The sequence below is a fragment of the Propithecus coquereli genome, unplaced genomic scaffold (genome assembly GCF_000956105.1).
Source record: "Propithecus coquereli isolate 6110/MARCELLA unplaced genomic scaffold, Pcoq_1.0 Scaffold440, whole genome shotgun sequence".
NCBI lineage: Eukaryota > Metazoa > Chordata > Mammalia > Primates > Indriidae > Propithecus > Propithecus coquereli.
This window is the reverse complement of record NW_012150175.1, coordinates 2,143,137-2,165,357: the sequence shown is the minus strand read 5'-3', so window position 1 is coordinate 2,165,357 and position 22,221 is coordinate 2,143,137. Positions and strand designations below refer to the sequence as shown.

The following is a 22,221-nucleotide window of genomic DNA, read 5'->3' as shown; positions in this document are numbered from 1 at the left end:
TCCTTGGAACGGATGATGTTTCTTTGGTTATGTATGAAGGAAAAATAGTTGAAATTTTCAACTATCACCCACTTAGGCCAGTTGGATAGAATGACTAGAAAGTGTGGTTTATGCAGAGGAGACAAACTAACCTGAAAAGCTAACCTCTAAGACACGCTAGAAAAAGATATTGGTTAAAATACCTAGACAAGAAAGAGGCACTGGGTGGCTTCAATGCCTAAGAGAAGCAGAGATTTAGAAAAATACAATGAACAGTCCTATGGGTATCTCTCCAAACAACATAGGAATAAAAAATAAAGATATAGTTTAGAAAAATTTAGCAATGAATTCAGTGCAGGATCTGTAAAAGATTAAATGTCTTACAGAAATAGTTACTATTTTGTTCAGTAAACCAACACAAGAAGAAGAATGTTCTCATTAATAGAATTTCTGGTAGCTTAAGTATTAACCTCATTTACAGGCACAGGGAACTAAATTGCCCAAACCTGTAGTGAGGGAGAGCTAAAGGTATTTTACTTCTGACTTAAATGTAGTCTCAAATTTACTTCTTTCCTGGGATATAAATGCAATGCAACAGATAAGAATTTCAACCTGTTTTAATTTTCATTAAAAGTTAACAAACTGGCATACCAGTTTATACATGAATCACTTCACCAGGACCTAATCATTTCTAAGTAAAATGAAAATACCATGTTTTGGAACTTCTAAAGCTAAGGATTAGGTTCTAAAACCATGGCAGATGCTAAAGCTGTCCTTAAGGCACATCATAACTATAGTATTAATCTGTAATATACTTATTACAGATTAAAAGTATGTATATATATATCTATCTGTCTATTTATTTAACAGTCTTGCTCTTGTTGCCCAGGCTTGAGGGCTTAAGCAATCCTCCTGCCTCAGCCTCCCGAGTAGCTGGGACTACAGGTGCATGCCATCATGCCCGGCTAATTTTTCTATGTTTAGCAGAGACAGGGTTTCGCTCTTGCTCAGCCTGGTCTTGAACTCCTGAGCTCAAGTGATCCTTCCACCTTGGTCTCCCAGAGTGCTAGGATTACAGGCATAAGCCACTGCACCTGGCCAAAACTGTCCATTTAATGGAGCACATACAACCAGTAATTGGTGACTACAAATACAACAGCAGTAACTTTAATTGCAATCAACAAACTCAGAGACTTTTTTTTCAAAATTTTTTTTTCTATATCCCAAGTTATCAAGCAATCATAGAATCTTATAAGTGTGTGACTGTCACGTCGAACACATATTTATGGAAAATGCTTTCTGTAGATGAATCAATCAGTATATAATAGTGGTAGGATTATTTAAAAGAAATTAACCATAACCTGAGGTAAGAAAATTAAAAAAAAAAAATGGTAAAAATGGGATACAGGTTGTATTCATGACAGCACGTTAATTTCAGTGACCAGGCAGGGAGGATAGACTTGAAAATTAACTGTGTCATCTCGCTCTGAACAAACATTGGTTTGGCAACATAAATTGTCTTTCAGAAGATAAAAGATGATCTAGTTACCAGATGGTGACAATAAAATCTAGGCTTTGCAAGGCTTACTGGTCTTTTATGAGCCATGACTTACCTCTACAGACTGGCATTGGTATAGGAATCGGGCTGCTGACACATGAGCTTGTGGGTTGGACTGGAGGCCTATAAATGCCCATAATACCTGAATCTCCAAGGAAACTGGTATGAAACAGCAGGAAGTACAGTTCTTAGCCTGCAGAAGGGTAAAGAAGCATCTGCTTGAATTGCCTAATGGTTGCCAACAGTCAGTCACTATGCACTAAATAGCCATTGTTTCTTAAACGTTATATTATACAATAGAGAAGGCTTAAAGGAAGAACACAGAAGTTCACAATACACCATATTATTATTCTTGATCTTAAAGAAATGATGATTAAAGGCAAATTTGGATAAGGAGATGGCATATAAAACGGTATGTAACTAGAGCAGCACATGATACCATGGAGGGACATTCAATGATTAATTTATAGTTACTGAGTATCTCCTATGTACCAGGGGTGTGGGAGGCACTGGCCTTGAGCAGGAAACTTGGCTAAAGCAAAGAGTTTGAACATAGGAACAGTGAAAGGTTAAAGAAGAGGACACCTAAGGGTTAGATTATGAAATCCATCCAAGTAGTCTGTTTTGAAGGCATCAGAGAGCCTCGAAAGTTTCCAGAATAGAAACATGGTATACTTAAAGCAGTACTCTAGGAAGATTAATTGCAAGACCCATATAGAAGGATATTCCATTCTATATGATTTCAATTTCTAACGGGATAATGTATTTTAATGTACAAATGCAAATTTTTATGAGAACAGAAAGAATCTGTTGTTCTTATATAACCTCATGAAACAATCTGTGCTGACCAAATAAATACTCGAGAATATTTGAAATGTATGGTGTGATTTTGAACCACAATCTCCAGAATTTCTACCATAATTTTTTTTCTAAGTAAGGAAAATAAGTTAGGCATAAACCTACTCTGAAATAATGACTTCAAGTGGGCATGATTTCTTACACTTTTCCTTCTACGACAAATACATTATCTACAGAGACAAGGCTGGTTTTAACCTTACTATCCATAATTTACAAAGAGGGAAAATACACTTCAACAGGAAGTGTATTTCTCTCCTTACTGAAACACTGCAGCTCCTGTGGAGGATCTTGGTCCACCCTCCTTTCTGGGCTGGGTAAGCATTACCAAAGATGGCAATATGCTCTGGTCTCAGCCTTCCATGGAGAGTCTGATAAATCTCCTGCTGCAAGTGGCTGCAGTTTGCTGTCTTCACTCTGTAATTAAACACCATGGAGGCTGAAGTCCAATGCTAACATAATAATGCAACTCTATTAGTACTGTATATTAATCCAAACACCAGAAATATTATAAAACAGAGTGGAGGAAGTAATTCTTAGGAGATATTAAGGACTGTCAGAAAACTCTTAGCAATATTAACACTATTTAGATTAAAAGACTATTCCTAACTATAATAGCATTCTCTGAACTGTCATTTAAAACATAAAAGTTATCATATCAACATATTCCCTACAAGCAGAAACAAAATTCTGGGAACTCATATGGAAGCTAAGACTTACCTGAGCTTGCATCCAGACATTGCATTCATTCCGAATTGTACTTCATGTCTCTTAACAGAGCAAGTTCCATTACCCTGGCTCTGCAAAAGGGTCATCTGAGGTGGAAAAGTGATGGTCAAGGAGATAACACGAAAAAAAGTAGGCAAGATTGGAAAATTTATGCTCTTATTTTCCCTCAACACTATTTATATTTTATTAATATATCATTCAAGTCAAAAATGTGTGCTTTTTTCCTCTAGTAATTAAAAAAACAGAGACAATTACTGTTTTTCCAAAATGGTTAACCATATACCAGCATACAAATATCTCATTAAAACAAACAAAAATCAGTCCACCCCTCACCTTTGGCCAGTCTAATGTAAGTTTTAAAGCCTTTGGTGGTATGAGCATTTAAGAACATAACGTATTCATAATTTGGTAAAGAAAATGAATACCTAAAAAATGGGGAAACTTGGACAATTGGAAAATCTAAAAGATCAGCTTCTCATTAGGCTACAAAAGGCTACCCAGCTCCAAAAAGGATACTGAGTAACTTATATCACCAGTTAGAGCCAAGAGTGGCTTCCCAACAATATAGCCAGGATTCCCACTTCTAGGACCAGTAAGAGAAGCAGCTGTGCTCTGTTGAAAAGCCTGCAGAAAGAGTGAAGAAAAGTCATTTATGGAGAAAAGCATGCTTTGCCACCTTCCACTGCTTGGCTTCATATTCTTTCTTAAGGCAATGTAATAAGCGAGCTACAATGAACAATGTGGCTTCTTTCCACAGTGTAGCATTTTGCAGAAATTTCTACTGCAGTATTTTACCTTTTTTTATTCACTAAAATAAATCCTCAGTGATCTGAATATTGAAATGCACTATATGCCACTTCTATCTAGGATTACAACCAAGGATCTCTCAAGGATACCTTAACCCTGTTTCTAAACATTTATTAGAAATTTAGGGCTATGTTCAGTCTGGCTAAAATCAGAGGAATTTAAAAGTAACTTAAAAAAAATATATTTTAGTTAACTATAGATATTCCAGAGATGAGTTCTGACAGACACAAAACTTGGATGATCACCTGAAGGTAGAGTTGAGAATTCTGCTGGGTTCATAAAGAGGAAAGAAGTAGAAGAAAGCCAAATGGTGGTGATCAAGACTGGAAATTTAAATCAAGTGGAAAATAAATAGAATTCTGAATATGAGAAAAGCTAAAGAATTTCTGTGGATGTTGGTTGAATTTATGATTCAAAACAACTATTTAAAAAAAGAGTTTTGAGATTGAAGTCCTGCTTGCTGGACCAGACACAGCATCAGAGAAAATGTTAACAAATAAATTATGAAATATTAAATGTTGAGGCATTAATCAACAGACTGAACTAGGGCTTCGTATTCTTATTCTATTTCACATGGATTACAGAAGCAGGGGAACTATGTCTAACGCAGTACTTCTTCCTTTCCCAATCCCCTATAAGAGAAGGGCCCTAACCCTGAAGTGAATGATGAAGTGTTGCTGTAAGGAAAGGCGTGGCTCCACAGTCAGGTTGGTTTGCTCAAAACTGACAGAGACTTTCTGAATTCCAAAAGTCCCATTGGTCTCTATCTCATAGGTGACCTGAAATGCAAAACAATAATCAATTAATAAAAATAGTTATTGGGCCAATTATGTTAAGGGTAGATTTTCTGTTTTTAAGGGTTTATTGTAACTGAATGAGGGAGACTGAAAAAGTAACATTAAAAATGCCAAACACAAATACCATAAAACGATAAAGATGACTTCATATTACACTTTCCTATGGAGAATAAGCTAGATAGAGCTCTCTGAAAGGGTTCATGGAGGAGGTGACTTTATGGTAAGAATTGAAAAGGAAGAAAAGTTTTGATTGTGGGTAGAGAAGGGCAAGTAGAAACAGAGGTAGAAATGAGCATGGAACAGATGGGGTTTACTTGGCTCTCATAATGTCTGAGGATGGAAGTCACAAGTAATTGAAGGTAACCTTAAATTTCTTAGCACAGTCTTTAAAAGGATGCTTTAAGATAATTTTTGCTTTTTTAGGTTGGATCAATTAGAAGAGAGAGAATAGAGGAAGAAAAGTTGACTTTTCAGACTTTCAGATGTTATTGACTATGTCAACGAAGAAAACATGGTCAGTCAGTAAGAACTGGTAAAAGGCTGCATGTGGGCAAAGGAAGAAGAGTCAGAAATAATTCTAATGTTCTGGTCCTGAAACACCAGAGGATGGAGGATGGTGGCAATGGAAATGACTGACACATGGTAGGGAAAAAGATGATGGGCTCAATTCTTGTCATGTTAAATTTCAGGTAATGCACAAAAATTTAGGTGGGGTCAGCCTGGTACTTAACAGACGATGAGGTACCTCTGGTAATGCTGATCAATATACATTATCAGTCTAGAAACTGAGGCCAGGATCCCTACCTGGGAAACAACATTCTGACAAGTGTTTCCAGCCAACACGGGAGGACCAGCCTGCGAGACAAGTGTTACAGGAACCTGGAACTAGCAAGGGAAAGAAGGAAGTCAACGAAATTGAAAGCAGTATTTTTTCTTCTTGCTAGATATTGTACTAAAATGAGCATTTTCCCTTCCCCTTGATCATTCCTTTTTTTTTTTTTTTATTTCAGCATATTATAGGGGTACAGGTGTTTAGGTTACATATGTTGATCATTCCTTTTCTCTCTTCATCCATTGCCAGCCTACAATTTAAATTCAAAAGTCTTTCTAACCAGCACTTCTCAAAACTTATTTCTCAAAACACTAATTCTATTAGACATAAAATAACGGTTTTATGGTCAAATAATTTTAGAAATACTGTATTCAATACTCTCCCCTTAGAGATTAATAAGGCCCTCTAGCAAATTAAAGATTCCAAGAAGCCCACCCTAAATATAGTTTATTTACCCCAATGTTTTCCAAACTTATCTAATACCTTATGAATCCTTATTTCACAAGGCTGTTAATGGTATAGAACATACTTGCAAAAGCACTATTTTAGATTCATATTTAACTGTTTGCAACATCACGCTTACATTTATGTTTCACTATTACAGTCTGGACTGAAATTGCCTCAGATGAAAAGGGGCCAAATATTCTTTTTCTTTTTTCCAGATAAACAGCATCATACCTCCATATTCTGCAGATCAGTCATACCTCTTGGAACCTAGAATAAGAGAACAGCAGGGACAGGAGTGCATGTATCTCACGGAAAATTATGAGGAGCTTGTGGTTTTTATATCACTATCAACAGGCTTTGGTTTTGGGGGAAAATCAATAGATTAGAATGATTTGTTTCCTCTCTTCCACCTCACTCTTCCTTACACTAAAATGGCAGGGAGTGGAGAGCTAAATGGGAGGGTGGATAGACTGTGATACCCACCTACCTTGCCAGCTCTGCTGAACAGCGAAAACAAGAAGTTTGGTGAAATAGTGAGATGTTATCCCCTTTCCGCCCTCCTAAGCCATCCTATTAGCAAGAAGGGTGAGGATCCTAGCCATATCTCTCTAATTCTTTAATCTGTCTTCAGATGATAGGGTCTCTAGGCCTTGTGACTTTTATGTAGTTCTTGAGGATTGTGACTTCCAGTTCAATGCTCTTTCCACAACCCACAACAGTTGGAAGCATGTTGACTTCAAATCCACAGTGGTGACAGAGTGGGAATAGAATGAGCACCCACCTTCAAGACTGTGAAGTCACAGTAAGAGGCAGCATTGAGGGCTGAATCCAAGGTACAGCTACTTGCCAGGTTCTTGAAGAAACGCGTGCAGGTTGTATGTTTACTCTCTAGGAAACCTTAGAACACAAAGAATTAAGAGAGTGGTAAATGAGAAAGCCTATTTTAAATTGAACAAAAAGGCTGGTACTTCTGCCATGCTTACCTGCAGGATTGCTCTCAGCACAGAGTCCTCCAGCTCCAACGCCTGCAGGCTGTCTCAACAAGCTTATTACAGACCACTGGGGGAAGTAAGTAAGAATGGGGTCCCCAGCCTGAATAAAATATAGGAGAAATTTATTCATAGCAAGCTTGGATTGAACTACACCAGAAAAGAAAAAGCAGAAACAAAGGTTAACTCAATAGCTTGTTTATATGGACAGCGCTGCTCTCCAAAGAGCCGACAATGGTTTATCTAGCTGCGGGGAAGTACCACAAAGATAGCTTATCAATTGTCTGCTCTGAGAGGAAAACCCAAACCAAACAATCCTGTCCCCTTTCCCAGGCTCACCTTGTAAAAAGCTGATGGTGACTGGGTTTGGAATGCTGAAGTGAATGATTCGCCTCCAAACTCTGCAGCCAGGGCCTGGAAGTTGGTTGCATTAACCTTTTGGAGCTTCTGGAAATAGTTTAATTTTGCTATAACGTTTTTAAAAGAAAAAGCGTTTAGATAAAAGAAGATTATGTATTTTAAAATATCTGGCATGCCAAATAACTAATTTTTAAAAATATTTTCATCGAAGCATAATATAAAGTGTATAAATATACTCATTTTAAGTATAAACTCAAAAAATTATTACAAATTTATATACTTGTATTACCACCACTCAGATCAAGTTATAGAGCATTTTCCCAGAAGGTTCCCAATCAATACTCCATCTCCAGAGATAACAATTCTGATAGCAATCTGTTAACTAAATCATTGTTTTATTATTAAGATCTAAGAATATGGTCAATGAATGCCAGTCAGTTCCAAGTCTCTGATGGCCAAGAATGTGTATGATTAGCAATTTGTGATGAAAATAGTAAGCTCAATAATGCTTATATTTGCCCCACACTAAATGAGTCTCTGATACAACAAAATGGTACTATTTCCTTAGGAATATGACAAAATTAGAGACTGTTTGATCTGTCCTCCCCAAATCTTCCTGTTTCCTCTAAACTTCAACTGACAGTCCTAATGATAATGTTTCCATCTCTCAAGTTTATGGATTTGTTGTGTTTTATTCCTTTCACCTTGTAATTCCTACATTCAAGATTTCAGATACCGCAAAAGGGTACTTTCTGTAACAATTCTATAATTTCTATTATAGCAATATATAAATCTATCTGGGCTTCTGTAGCCACCTCTTCTTTTTCTTTTTAATACCCCCTTTTTTTTTTTTTTTGCACAGCTGACACCTTGATTTCACGTAGCCATTTCTTTATGGCACTTCAGAACCAGGGCAGAGATGTAGGAAAAGGGTCCTGGTGCTTTCCCCTGCCTAGAGGGTGGCAGGTGATAGACAACACTGTCTGCTTTACTACTCCAAGTCTTCTGCTAACTTGAAAAAACAGCAGAAATGTGTCCCATGTTAATTTCATTCTTCATATAATTATGGTCATGTAGACAGTCAAAAGGTTATAAGACCTGCATCATTGAAAGCTAATGAGCATTCCACATTATATAAGCTTGACCTTGATCCTCCGTGATCACATCTTAATTATTTGGCTTTTCAGCTTTCTGATACAACGTGAAATAAATGAACACAACTCTCAATTCTGGGGCCTTTAAGACTACTCACTCTCTATACATCTCCTAGATCCTTGATACTCAAAGTGAGGTGCGTAGATTTAGCAGCTCCAGCATCACCTAGGAAGTTTGTCAGAAATACAGACTCTCAGGCCCTCCCAACTTACTAACACATGTCAAAATCTGCATGTTAACAAGATATCCATGGGATGTGCATGCATATTAGAGTTTGAAAAGCATTGCTCTGAAACAGGTGATGGTGATACTGCTGGTCCATGGGCCAACTTCGACCTCTGATCTGAAATCTTCAAAATCTGAAGCATCCAAGAGCTACTTTATCATTTTACTCAGAACTGATACCCTGAAAACCATATGGAAGAGATATTTACCTCATATATAATGCAGTTATTTCTATCCTTATGAATGAAGAAAACTTAAAGTTAAGCTAAGAAAGAAGATGGCAAATATCTATCTGGCTATTTTTTTATGGCTTAAAATGAATATGAGAAGGTTAACATGTCACTCACTTCAGTGAAGAGATATTGGTGGTAGTGGTAATAAGCACAGACTAAGGAGAATTCTTGCCTAAAATTTCTACCGTCATATGTGATATATTATATTAATACTTAACAGAGCTTAAAGGTATTTAGATTTAGATTGATGCAATTTCAGATGTGAAAAGAAGCCTAAAGACCATCTGACCCAATTTCATTAGGAAATTTGGATCCTCACAGGTAAAAGAGTAGCAAACAGCCACAGAGGTAGGAGTAGATTGCAGAACTTCTGATTCCTGGTCTAAGTTTTTCCCTACTTCATCGTGCCATATAGACTTTGACTAAAAACATCCTTTCCTGATGATCGTTATCAGTAGATATTAAGCACTGCGGGAAATAAAAGATATCATCCATCATCTCAAGGTGCTGACACAATTTACCTGGAGAGACATGATGTTCACATGAACTGATAACAATACAAGGAATCCTGTAAGTTCCAAGGGAGTGACTCAAATAATAAATGCCTTAGAACTTCAGAGGATGGGCTCACTTCCAACAGGTGAGCAAGAAAAGACTTACAGAAGAGCTAGGGATTTTAAAATGCAAAGAGAAAGAAGAACATTTGAGTCAAGGAAGAAAGCAAATACAGACTTGGGAAAAATGCAAGCCATATTTTAAGGACAAGGAGTAGATAAGTTTCGCCAAAGTAGAAGGTCAATGTAGAGAGTAACAGGAGAAAAGCCTGGAAAGCTAAGTTGGATCAAATATAAGAGCATCTTGATTGGCAAGCTAAAGAAGTTAGATGTTATTCTATAGGAAGTGGGAAGTCATTGGAGGTTTCTGAATAAGGAAGCAATATAATGCGATGCTATGGAAAGATTAACCTAGTAAAGTGATTCTCCATGGTTGTGTGTACTGTGTGCATATGGTATGTGGGTATGTGTGACAGAAGTAGGCAAATAACCAGAACCAAAGGGGGAAGCTTTTGTTTTTTGCATGCTAAGCTTGAATCTATTCCCAAGCCTCATTCAGGGACAGTTCACTGATGTAATGGTTCATTATTACTACTGGAAGTGGCCCTATTTCTCAGGCGTTGTAGGGGGAAAGAAAGTTCAGATCCATTGGTCTAGAAGCAGTGTACAAGATCACATGAGAGGCAGCAGTGGGGATTCAAAGCAGGGAGCACCAGTTGGGCACTCCCTCAATAGCTCTGGAGCATGATCAAAAGGCTGGATTTAGAAGGTAGTAGAAGGTTTGGAAAGGAAGGGGCAGGCTTACCTTAAATTGAAGTATTCACCTTGCTCCCTTTACCCTCTGACAATCTAAAAAACCACTAGGCATCTGAAAAGGCTGGATTTAGAAGGTAGTAGAAGGTTTGGAAAGGAAGGGGCAGCCTTACCTTAAATTGAAGTATTCACCTTGCTCCCTTTACCCTCTGACAACCTAAAAGACCACTAGGCATCTGACAAATGCTTTCAGTTCCAGTCCCCCCCAATCCCAAAATTGATTCTTTTCTGAGATGAATATAGTTTTTCAATTTCTTTTCTAACAGTGAGGTGAAATCAGGGTGACTTGACTTTCAGGATGAAAGGAACATTTAAATCTATTTTGTACAGGAACATTGCTTCATAGACATTAAAATAAGATATATTAGCTTCGTATCTTTAGAAAGGTTATAGTTATCACTAGCAAATTTCCAAGTCCGTTAAAAAACTCTAGTAATAACCGTCTCTTATCTTTATTGCACTCTACAGTTATAGAACACTTTCATCTTCAAGGCCAGTGATATTATTTCACACTTTACAGTTGAAGAAATGAGCTTGGAAATGCTAAGGGATTTGCTCAAGTTTGTGCAGCTGGTAAGAAAATGGTAGTAGTCTAATGTTCCTTCTCCTACACTGTTGCCTTACGAAATAAAAACAAGGTTAGCACAGACTCATTTGTTAAAGATGTTCATTCAAGTATTATTTGGTGTCTACTATGTGTCCAGCACTTGGGATTCAGTGAATGTACATTGTAGCAAGTGGGTGATATGGTCTATCTGTGATTATCTGAACTAAGAGTGATGATTAAAAGAGGTGGACACTGCCCCTAACATCGAGGAAGAGGGCTGAGGCTGGGCATCCTCAGGGAACATCAGTAAGAACACCTGCAGTAGTATGAGCTGCAGGGTGCACATTGAGCAGTAGAGACTTCTGAGGGTCCAGTACTGAAATTGAAGTTCTGTATGAGTTTTCTGATCCACAGCCAATAGGGCATAAGAAACTGCAAATATTCAGTAACAAGAGACACAAAAAAGAGGTAGAAAGAGGGGTAGAGGTTCAAAGGACAAAAAAAAAAAAAAACTTTTAAAAAAGAAAGAAATGGAAAAAAGGCCAGAGAAAAAGTTAATTCTCAACAAATGTTAGACAATAAGAACAGCCAACATGTTTCTACTTACAGTTGTTCACATGGACACAAAACTGCCTAATTCCATTTGAATCCATGAAAACTCTTGAAGGAAATGGGGAATTACTCCTGAAGATAAGAGAGTTGTCTACACACACCCAGCTTGAAGATCTGTGAGGAAAGAGGAAGATACATTAGAAGTGGAGGGGTAGGTCTAAAGAAGAGGGCTTCACGGATGGCTCAAGAGAGGACTCCTCGAGCTGCTACAGGACAACACGAAGGTCCTATTCTACTAGACAGCCCTGCTCTAGATAATCAGAAAAGGCCATTTCTGGGAAAAAAACAAGGGAATGTCCTAGCAGTGGAAGTGGGGGCAGGAGGCAGGAAAGCTAACATTTCCTACTTCCAAATATTACCCATTCAAGGGCCCAAACGCTTTTAGGATTCAGCCTGCATGCAGAAACTCACCTTACGCTGCCAGGAAGGCAGAAGGAGAAAACTGTCCTCGGATGGAGAAGATAGCAGTCCCTGTCGCAGCAGCAATTTATATCACAGGTACCAGGAGTCAAGTCACAGACACAGATCGGTAAGACTATGAAAGTACAACATAAAGTAGAACGAGCGGGATGAGGATCCCCAAGTTCTTCCAAGTGCTAATTCCCCCTCTTCCGACAGCCCCATTCCTAGCTTTGTGGCAATTCAACTTTGTTCACAGAATTTTAGATCTGAAAAGTCAGTAGTTTCCACCTCCCACAACCCCTTCCCTCACCTGGGAAAAGTTCCACGGTTCTATTCCTAGGCGCCGAGGAGGTCACGAGAGTAGGGCCCACAGTAGAGATCCCAAGCACGTCCGGGGGAGTTGCAGTCCCCTCCGAGGAGGACTGGACGGTCCCGCCCAGCGTCCCGGGCCCCAGGTCCGGAGAGGTGGGCACTGCCCCTGATGCGGAGGAAGAAGGCTGAGGCTGGGCATTCTCGGGCAACGTCAGGAAGAACACCTGCAGAAGCACGAGCTGCAAGCTGCACATGGGGCAGTAGAGACTTCTGAGGGTCCTACTTGGGCCTCCGCGGTCTCTAAACGCGTTGCTAGAGCGTGGCTGGGAGGAGTCGCATAGCGACTGACGTCATCCTCATGCATCTTCTCATTGGCTCATGGCGATTGCTGCGAACTTTTCAGCCAATAGAAAGCGTGGTTGTTACAGCTCTTTCAGCAGCCTTCAATCTGCGCCCTCCTCCTTAGGCGGGCCGGGCACTGCCTCCGTCGCCTGGCAACCACCGGTGGCAAAGGAGCTGTTGCCGCTTCCCTCCGCTAGATGACGGTAGGAGTTAGGCGGTCGAACAGATGCTGTGGAGTCCGGCGGAGACTTCGCGGCTCAGAGGCTTCGGGTCTTTCTTCCTAGATAGAGGGACACCCCAGAGGCCCGAACTAGAATTACAAGTCTTTTCCACTACGGATTCTAATGGTGAGAAACCCTTTCTATGGAAGGATAAAGATCTCAAGGGGGAAAATATACTGGTCACATACCTTAAAAAGTCTCCTCTAATACAGTGGGGTGTTTTTGTTTTGTTGTGGAAACACATTAGAAGTAATGTTCATTCGGCTTCTTAAATTTTAACATTGTGAAATTTTAAGACCCTCAATAAATGCATCAAATTGTTAAAGGTGGACTGCATATATTTGTTGCTAGAAAAAGTAGTGAGAGAAGGGGGATTAGGAATAAGAAAAAAGGGTGGGGAAAATGTGAGAAGATAGGGAGAGATGAAGTAAAAAAAAGGAGAAACAGATTTTCTGGGAGATGAGGAGAAAATAAGATGCAGGAATAGAACTAGTCAAGGAATGAAGATGAAAACTTACTTTTTGCCATTATAATCACTACTTTTGAACCCTTTCTAGGAAGTTTTTGGTTTTTTCAGGAGTGGTGTGCCCCTCCAGATTCTCTAGAGCAGTGCTGTCCAATAGAACTTTCTGCAGTGTCGCAAATGTTCCATATTTGCACTGTCCAATATGGGAGCCACAGGCCATATGTGGCTGTTGCACACTTGAAATGTGGCAAGTGTGACTGAAGAGCTGAATTTTTTTTCTAGGAGCTGAACTTTTAATATTTAAATTTTAATTAATTCAAAGTTAAATAACCACAGATGAGAGTAGCTACTGTATTGTACAGTAGGACTCTAGATGATCAAAATCTTGCTGTTGCTAGACCTATTGTTTTCTTGTGTTGACATTTCTTTTTTCCTTGTTTTTTTTTTCTTTCCCCATGCAGGCTTCCTAATGTTCACATTTCTGACATCTGGATTATTTCAGTTGTTTGGTTTTGAGATAATTAAGATACGTTAAAAGTTATCTAAAATCTAGTACACTGGCCTGAAATATAGCAAATACTTCCCTTTCCAAGCGAATTGCTTACATAGATACGTTTTAGGACACCTGACTTTACTCATGTTCTTTGACAAGACCTTGATTTTATAATGTTTTGAAGTCAGCAGCTTGATGTATCTCTGTGTTATAAATATTCTCAAACATATTTTTATGTGATTGGGTGATGCCAGCTATGGGAGATACGCATATTTATGTTTGACCTTAAAACAATTATCTGCCTTATTAGTAATGTCTGTAGGAAAAGGCCAAATTCAGATTATTCAAATTATATGTAGAATATAAGCTGCACAAAACAAGGAGTTTTATCTATGTTGTTCACTGATGTATCCCCATGCCTAGAACAGTACATGTTAGATGTGCATTAAATATTTTTAAAAATATACCAAAGATTGTTTTGTTGAACTCTTTAGACTTAACTCCTATAAATATTTATAGTTTGTTTTATTTTATTATTATATTTATTTCTATAAAATTTATGTTGTACATCCAATCAGAGACTATTTTAGATTTCAAAGGTTGGAATTTAAATGGCAACTCTCAGACAGTGTTAAGTTATTCCTGAATTTATTAGCGTTGGCAAAAGACTCTGTTGATTGAAATAATTTCAGGGATAAGTAGTAAGGAAATAATGTTTCAGGATCTTTCTGAGTTGCTTTTTCTTATTTTTAAATTTTAGCACTTAAAATGATTTTTAGAAAAGTTAAGTTTTTTATTTTCTCTGTTTTGTTATAATTGAGCAAAAAGATTATTTGTATTGTTGATATTATGTGTTTGTAGGGATTTATGTAATATGGAACTCTCAATTCTTTTTAGACCTAATATTAAAATCTGAAAGATAATTTTGAGGTAGAAGAATGATGTTTATTCACGTGTCATGCAGATGCCAGTTTTAACGTAGGAACTAAGTCTTAAATTGAGATAATATAATATGACATTACCTCAGAAGCAAAGATTTCCAAATTAGATCATTTGGTACTAACACCTGTCTGGATTAAGTGTTTGGGATTAAAAGACTTCAATATGTGACTGGAAATTTAGCCAGGAGATTATATCGAGATCAGATTCTAGCCTTTCCCCACTTCTCTCCTCTTTCCCAAATCTCTAAAAATTATAGAAAAGTTAGGTAGATACACACACTCTTGTGCATACATACATACATCCAGATATTGAAAAACATGAAAGGGTACTCTCATGGACCAGATATTATAAGAATCCTTGATAAATAGTAGGCAGATGAGATTGGATTGAAAGTGGACAAACAAAAGTTGCATATCAAAGGCCTTATACAGAAGTGGAAGTGGCTTCTAGGGAGCTCTCAGCATACAGAAAGCTACTGGTTATTATCAGTAGGGGCCCTTAGATAATTGTATGAGTTATTGACTGAGGTATCACTGTAGGAGGAGCCAGGTAGGTCAGCCTCTTAACCTTACCCTCACTAGTGCATGCAGTGGGTAACAGAAGAATTTGCCCCTAAAGGTATGGGTAGGGATAGGGAGAGGCAGGCCACGCAGGCACTTTTGCTGAACAGGCAGGACAGTGCCCTGGCTGGCTTCTGACATCTAAAAGGAAGAGAGAAGCCCCATACTTTGAAACTGGTACTAGCACACTGCTATGGTTTGAATGTCTCTTCCAAAACTCATGTTGACACTTAATCTCCAATGTGACAGTATTGAGAGGTGGGGCCTTTGAGAAGTGATTGTATCATGAGAGCTCTGCCCTCATGAATGGATTTATCCATTCATGAGTTAATGGATTAATGGGTTATTGTGGGAGGGGAACTAATGACTTTACAAGAAGAGGAAGAGAGACCTAGCTAGCAAGTTAGCACACTCAGCCTCCTTGCCATGTGATGCCCTCTGCTGCCTTGGGATGCCACAAAGAGTCCCCACCAGCAAGAAGACCCTCATGAGATGGCCCCTTGACCTTGGACTTCCCAGCCTCCACAACTATAGGAAATTTATTTTCCTTATAAATTACACAGTCTAGGGTTTTTTTTTTGTTTTGTTGTTGTTTTGTTTTGTTTTTGAGACAGTCTCGCTCTGTCACCCAGGCTAGAGTGCAGTGGTGTCATCAAAGCTCACTGCAACCTGAAACTCCTGGACTCAAGCGATCCTCCTGCCTCATCCTCCCAAGTAGCTGGGACTACAGGTGTGCACCACTGTGCCTGGCTAATTTTTGTTTTTGTTTTGTTTTGTTTTGTTTTTAGTAGAGAAGTGGGTCTTGCATTTGCTCAGGCTGGTCTTGAACTCCTGACCTCAAGTGATCCTCCTGCCTTGGCCCCCCAGAATGCTAGGATTACAGGCATGAAGCACTATGCTCGGCCCAGTTTTAGGTATTCTGTTATAAGCAACAGAAAATGGACTAGACACACATTGTGTCAAACCACACATCCACCATTTCTTCCTTCACAAATCCTGGAGGCAGAAGCAGTTAACAGATCCACCATGTATGCAGGCTAACAGGGAATCTCAATCACCAAGATGAACACACAGTCAAAAGATCCAAATTTGAAAAACAAAAAGACTAGCAAGTAAAAAAGAGGTACAATACTCAAGCAGAATTGAAACTTGATGAAATGAGTTAATAGGACTAGTTAGAACAAGAATTTATGACAAATATAATTAGCATCTCCAGAGAGACACAAGAGAATATTGCATTTGTTAAACAAGGAATCAGCTAGGAATTATGATTAAAGATGGCAGAAAAACGCACATTTGACTCTTTTTCTGAAATTTTATTAGAATTCCGTTTAAGAATTAACTGCACATAAGTGCATAAATTCACAAAAACAAAAAGAACTTGGGAGTGTGGGTTGATCATTAGCAGATGATTTCCCATATATTTCTGAAGAAAGAAATTGGAAGAATGTTGACTGAAGAAGTAGCAGCACAGAACATACATGGAGGGGGGCTGCAGCAAAGTAGGCAGCTGACTTTTAGCAGAACACCACAGTGTAATGAGAGTTAAAGATAGCAGGTAAGGAGAGAGTAAAGGGAGAAGTTGACTGAAAACAAGGAAATGAATTGAAGGTCTGTATATTGAATAGATTGCCTTTGTACCCCAAATGACCTATAACTAGATATTTTCCTTCAGGAAAAAAGAATAGAGTTCTTTCTAGAAACCAATATACCATCTAGTTAGTATCCTCAGAGATATTTGAGAAGTAAGTAATAAAACATTCATGATATTAGAGTAGAGACTGCTTCTTTGGACAAAGATCAATCAGAGAATAAGAGGGAGCTCTTGGAAATTAAAACTATGATTGCTGATCTTAACACTTTTTTGTTTGTTTAAAACTTTGGAATATAAATATAAGGACATCTCCTAGTCTATAGAACAAAAAGGTAAATAAATAGAAAATATGAGACATAGAGGATTAAAACTAGAGATCTAACATTCGGTTAATATGAGTTCCAGAAAAAAAAGAGAAAATGAAAGAATTAGATTGGTTAAAGAAATATTAGCAGATTTCCTAATGATAAAGAAAGTAATATATATAATGAATGCTTGAATCCAGTAAATAAAGAATACTCATTGGTTTCAAAGGAGTTGAATCTTCAGACGATAATAAGCAGATAATAAGCAGGATAATAAACACTGGATAATAAGCAGAATTAATGTAAAACTAGACATATACAGAAAGTAAGGGGGATGATGTAAGATAGTGGAATATTAACGATGAAGAGAAATCTTAAAAGTTTTTAGAGAAAAAAGAAATTCAGAAATACTTCTAAAATAATGAGAATGAAATTGACATCAGATGTCAAATTAGCAACACCAGATGCAAGTAATCAGCAGAATAATATCTTCAAAGTTCTAAGGGAAATGATTTGAGATTAGAATTCTACACCCAGCAAAGCTATCATTCAGGCATGATTGGTAAATAAACACCTTTTAAACTATGCACACACCCAAATTTTATCACCCACAAATACATATAAAAGTATTACTAAGAGATACCTTCCAAATCTCCATATCCCCCTCATCTCCAAGAATATTCAAAGAAAAAAGTATGGTATAAAAGATGCAGTGATGACTACAGAAAACTATAACACTTAAAGATGAGACTAATCATGTTTATACTTTTTTGTTGTTTTATCTAAGAGGAGAATATAGATATGAATTATAATAGTATGAGTAATATCATATGCTTTAACAGACAAACTTCAGTATTTCAGGGAAGGGTTCTTATACTCTTACCACAAGAGTCCAATGAAGTTAGTGTGGGATTCTGTTCCATGAAGTCATTTAGGGACTCAGGCTTTTTACATCAAGTGGCTTTGTGATCTTCAGAGCCTGAGAATAACACACCAAATCCTCTGGATATGGTTGAGAGATGCATGACAAGAGGGATGGAGGATATTTTGGAAAGTTTTGGGGAGCTGGAAATGGTTTACATCCCTTTCAACTGTATTTTATTGTCTATAATTCAGTCACATGTTCTCACATAATTGCAAGGAAGTCTGCAAAAAATTTTCCCTCTGCCCATGGAGAAAATGAAATAATGTTTAGTGACAACACAGCATTGTCTTTGCCACAATAATGGGTTCTAGACATTTATTTTAAAAAGTACGTCTCAATATGAATGCTAAAAATTTAAGGCCAGAATACTGTAGTTTGTAGGAGTAAGATGATTAGCCTGAGATTTGCATTACTCTAGCAAAGAAAAAAAGAGAGAAAAAGAACAGGGTATTAGATAAAGTAAATGTGGAAATTTTAACAATTGTTGAATCTAGGTGATGGGAATATGAAAGATCACTATACTTTTCTCTCTACTTCTGTGTTTCACATTTTTTCATAATGAAAATCTTAAAATTTATGGCTGAAAGAATGGAAGAAACAGGATGCTACTAAACCATTAGACAAGGAAAATGGAACAACAACAAAAACAGTTCAATGAAACAAACTTAAGGAAATGAAAAACAACATAAATAAGTTGAAATATATAAATATTATAAAAATATGAGTAAGCTTATTCATCTATTAAGAGATCAATTCTTTCAGATTAGGTTAAAATATCTAACAGTCTATAGACAAGAGAAACATTTAAAACTTTTTAATACAGAAAGATTACAAATAAAGGCATGAACAAAAGATGTTTACCAGGCAAACGCTAATAAGCAGAAACCAGATGTAATAATAGTAATGACAGTCAAAATTCCAAGAGAATTATATTAAAGGGTAATATAGATTTCATCTTGATAAAAGTTATAGACTACCTAGATGATATTAAATTCATGAATCACTGTACATCTAAAGACTTTGTTTTGAAAGATAAAGGCATCAAGAACATTGAGGAAAACATGACCTCACCAAATGAACTAAATAAGGCACCAGTGACCAATCCCTGAGTGTTGGAGACATGTGACCTTTCAGACAAAGAATTAAAAATAGCTGTTCTGAAGAAGTTCAGTGAACTTCAGGGCAACACAGAGAAGGAATTCAGAAGCCTATCAGAGAAATTTAACAAAGAGATTGCAATAATAAAAAAAAAAATGCACTAGAGTCTCTCAACAGCAGATTGACCAAGCAGAAGAAAGAAATAGGAAGCTTGTAGACAGGCTATTTGAAAATACACAGTCAGAAGAGAGAAAAGAATAAAAAAGAATGAAGCACACATACAAGATCTGGAAAATAGCCTCAAAAGTGAAAATCTAAGAGATATTGGCCTTAAAGAGGAGGTAGAGATTAGGGTAGGAAGTTTATTCAAAGAAATAATAACAGAGAACTTTGCAAACCTAGAGAAAAATATGAATATTCAGGTGCAAGAAGGTCATAGTACACCAAGCAGATTTAATGAAAATAAGACTACTACAAGGCATTTAATAATCAAGCTCCCAAAGATCACAGGTAAAGAAAAGATTATAAGGGAAGCAAGAAAAAAGAAAAAAAATAACATATAAAGACCCCCAATATATTTGGAAGCAGACTTCTTAGTGGAAACCTTACAGGCCAGGAGAGAGTGGCATGACATATTTAAAGTGTTGAAGGAAAAAATGCTTAACACTACAATATTATATCCTGTAAAAATATCCATCAAATATGAAGAAGAAATTAAGACTTTTCCGGACAAAAAAAAGCTGAGGAATTTCATCAACATTAGATGTGTCCTATAAAACATGTTAAAAAAGAGTTCTTCAATATGAAAGAAAAAGAATGTTAATGAGCAATAAGAAATCATCTGAAGGTATAAAACTCACTGGTAACAGTAAGTACACAAATACAGAATACTCTATTGCTGTAATTGCAGTGTATAAACCACTTGTATCTTGAGTAGGAAGACTAAAAGACAAACCTATCAAAAATAGTAACTACAACTTTTAAAGAGATAGATAGCATAAAAATACATAAATGGAAACAACAAAGAGTCAAAAAGTGGGCAGGGGATGGAGTTAAAATGTAGAGTTTCTTTTAGATTTCTCTTTGCTTTGCTTTGCTTGTTTGTTTTCTGTAAGCAGAGTTAAGTTGCCATCTGTTTAAAATAACTGATTGTTACATGTTTTTTGCAAACCTCATGGTAACCTCAAATCAAAAAACCTACAACAGATACATAAAAAATGAAAAGCAAGAAATTAAAACACACCACCAGAGAAAAATCACTTCTACACAAAGGAAGACAGGAAGGAAGGAAAAAAAAGAAACAGAGGGCAGACTTAGGGGGGCAAGGTGGTGGACAAGAGACATCACCAGCCAGAGCATCTCTGCAAGAAGGAGAAATTTTAGATGAAAGAAAAAAAAACCAGACAGACATATGGGATGAGGGTCAGAAGGAAGGGTGCCTGAATCTACAGAAGACTCCACTCCACAGGAAGAGGTTGCAGGGCAGAAAGGCATTGGTGGGGATTAAGCCCTGAGAGGCTAGGAGACCAGTGAGAAGTGTAGGTGGAGCTGTTAAAATTCCCCTCCCTTGTATCTCAGATTGTTGGTGGGCTCCTGAGCTGCTGGAGAGACCTGCCAACACCAGCCCAGAGACCGCTGCTACCAGTGAGCGAAGAGCTTCTTTTGCAGACAGGGCACCAGGCTCCCAGCTCCCCTGGGGCACCCGTGCCCCACAGACCTGAGTTGGTCCGGCAGGTGCCATATTGCTTTTCTACCCACTGGGAAACTTTGTCCTCCCCAGGGTGCTTCTACCCCTCAGGTTCCATCTTGCTCATTCCCACAAAGACATTTCCCAACTCTGACCCAGACTCCAGTGGATCCTGGGTGATCTGCGTGACTCTAGAGTGCAGTCATTCTGGGTGAACTACCTCCTGGAGAGAGGGTCAGAGACAACCAGTGTGCAGACCTTCCTCTATCTAGACTTTTATTCTCCCCTTCCCTTTTCCCACTGGTGGCTGCTGAGAGAGGCAATTTAGGCACCACATGGAGGCATCCACAGTGAGTGGGGCTCCGACCTTTCCTTTTGGGATCCTGCAGTGGACTGAGGGGTGCTTGGATCGTGAACTCCCTACCCGCTGGCTCTTCCTGGTGCTCCTTGCCTGGTGACTCCAGCAGAGTGGGACAAATGCCAAGGTGGAGGGACACTGAACCAGCTTGGGCACCCTATGAGTGACATGGGACCAGCATTCTTCTCCCTGGCATGGACAGAGATTGATCTCTGGGGCCTGAGGGATGGGCCTGCAGACCAGGTCCTGTACACCCAACTCTTGATTGCATTGCCTAGGGGCACAGAGTGGGTATTTGTGAATTAGTCTTGTGAGGTGGGGGTTCCTGTAGGGGCAGATCAGGAAGGAGCGTGCATTGTGTGTGGGTCCTAGCTATGATGCGCTCATGGGGCACCCCTCCTCCCATGAGAGGGCCACGCTCCCAACTCAAGCTGGTATCCTGGCCAGGGAACCTCCCGGCCTGCATCACAGTCATGGGAGAACTCAGCTGGCTTGAGGTCCTGCCTGCTAGCAGAGGTCCAGGGGAAACCATGGAATAGGGGAGGGTGGAAAGGAGATATCACTTAACTCCATTGAGTCTGCCATTCTTCTCATTTGACAGAAAATTAATAAACTTCTCTTTCCTTTTCCTCAAACCACTTGTCCTCTTTCTTCGTTTGGCCATGGGGACAAGTATTGAACTTTCTGTAATAGAATTCATCATCCCTGGGTGGACCCATTGGTGCCCCAGTAGAACAGCACTCTGTGACTGTTGGAAGAGGCAGAGAGCAGCCCCAGGTCAAGCCATGGGTAGGAGCATTGCCTTTTTGGCTAAGAGAATGAGGGAATGCCTCAGTAGCACCAGAGCCTTTTTAGCTCTGGGGAAATCCCATCTCTCTTCTCCAAAAATTAGACACAGCTCCAACCAACGTTAGCCTTGTCGAGGAAAAGGAAACAAATTTGGGAAGTGTCATGATGCCTTGGCCATTTGTTTGGGTAAGTGTCCCAGTGTGCATGGCAAGACCCTTGATTCCACCCATTTGGG

At 38.5% G+C, this 22,221-nt stretch overlaps 1 protein-coding gene across 2 annotated transcripts in view; it reads right to left on the bottom strand.

Annotated features, from left to right (window-relative positions):
• TCTN3 (tectonic family member 3) overlaps positions 1-12,460 on the bottom strand; it is a 28,262-nt gene extending 15,802 nt beyond the window's left edge. The window contains exons 1-13 of one of the 2 annotated variants that reach the window (XM_012654507.1): positions 12,205-12,460; positions 11,904-12,027; positions 11,488-11,606; positions 7,333-7,460; positions 6,988-7,096; positions 6,786-6,901; positions 6,236-6,271; positions 5,530-5,610; positions 4,582-4,707; positions 3,638-3,745; positions 3,113-3,207; positions 2,656-2,809; positions 1,593-1,730 (exon numbers count right to left, since the gene is read on the bottom strand). In XM_012654507.1, coding sequence (XP_012509961.1) covers positions 1,593-1,730; positions 2,656-2,809; positions 3,113-3,207; positions 3,638-3,745; positions 4,582-4,707; positions 5,530-5,610; positions 6,236-6,271; positions 6,786-6,901; positions 6,988-7,096; positions 7,333-7,460; positions 11,488-11,606; positions 11,904-12,027; positions 12,205-12,460 — 1,590 coding nt within the window. The remainder of the gene's footprint in view (positions 1-1,592; positions 1,731-2,655; positions 2,810-3,112; positions 3,208-3,637; positions 3,746-4,581; positions 4,708-5,529; positions 5,611-6,235; positions 6,272-6,785; positions 6,902-6,987; positions 7,097-7,332; positions 7,461-11,487; positions 11,607-11,903; positions 12,028-12,204) is intronic. The other variant, XM_012654509.1, reaches the window with a different exon arrangement.
• Between the last annotated feature and the right edge of the window lie 9,761 nt (positions 12,461-22,221).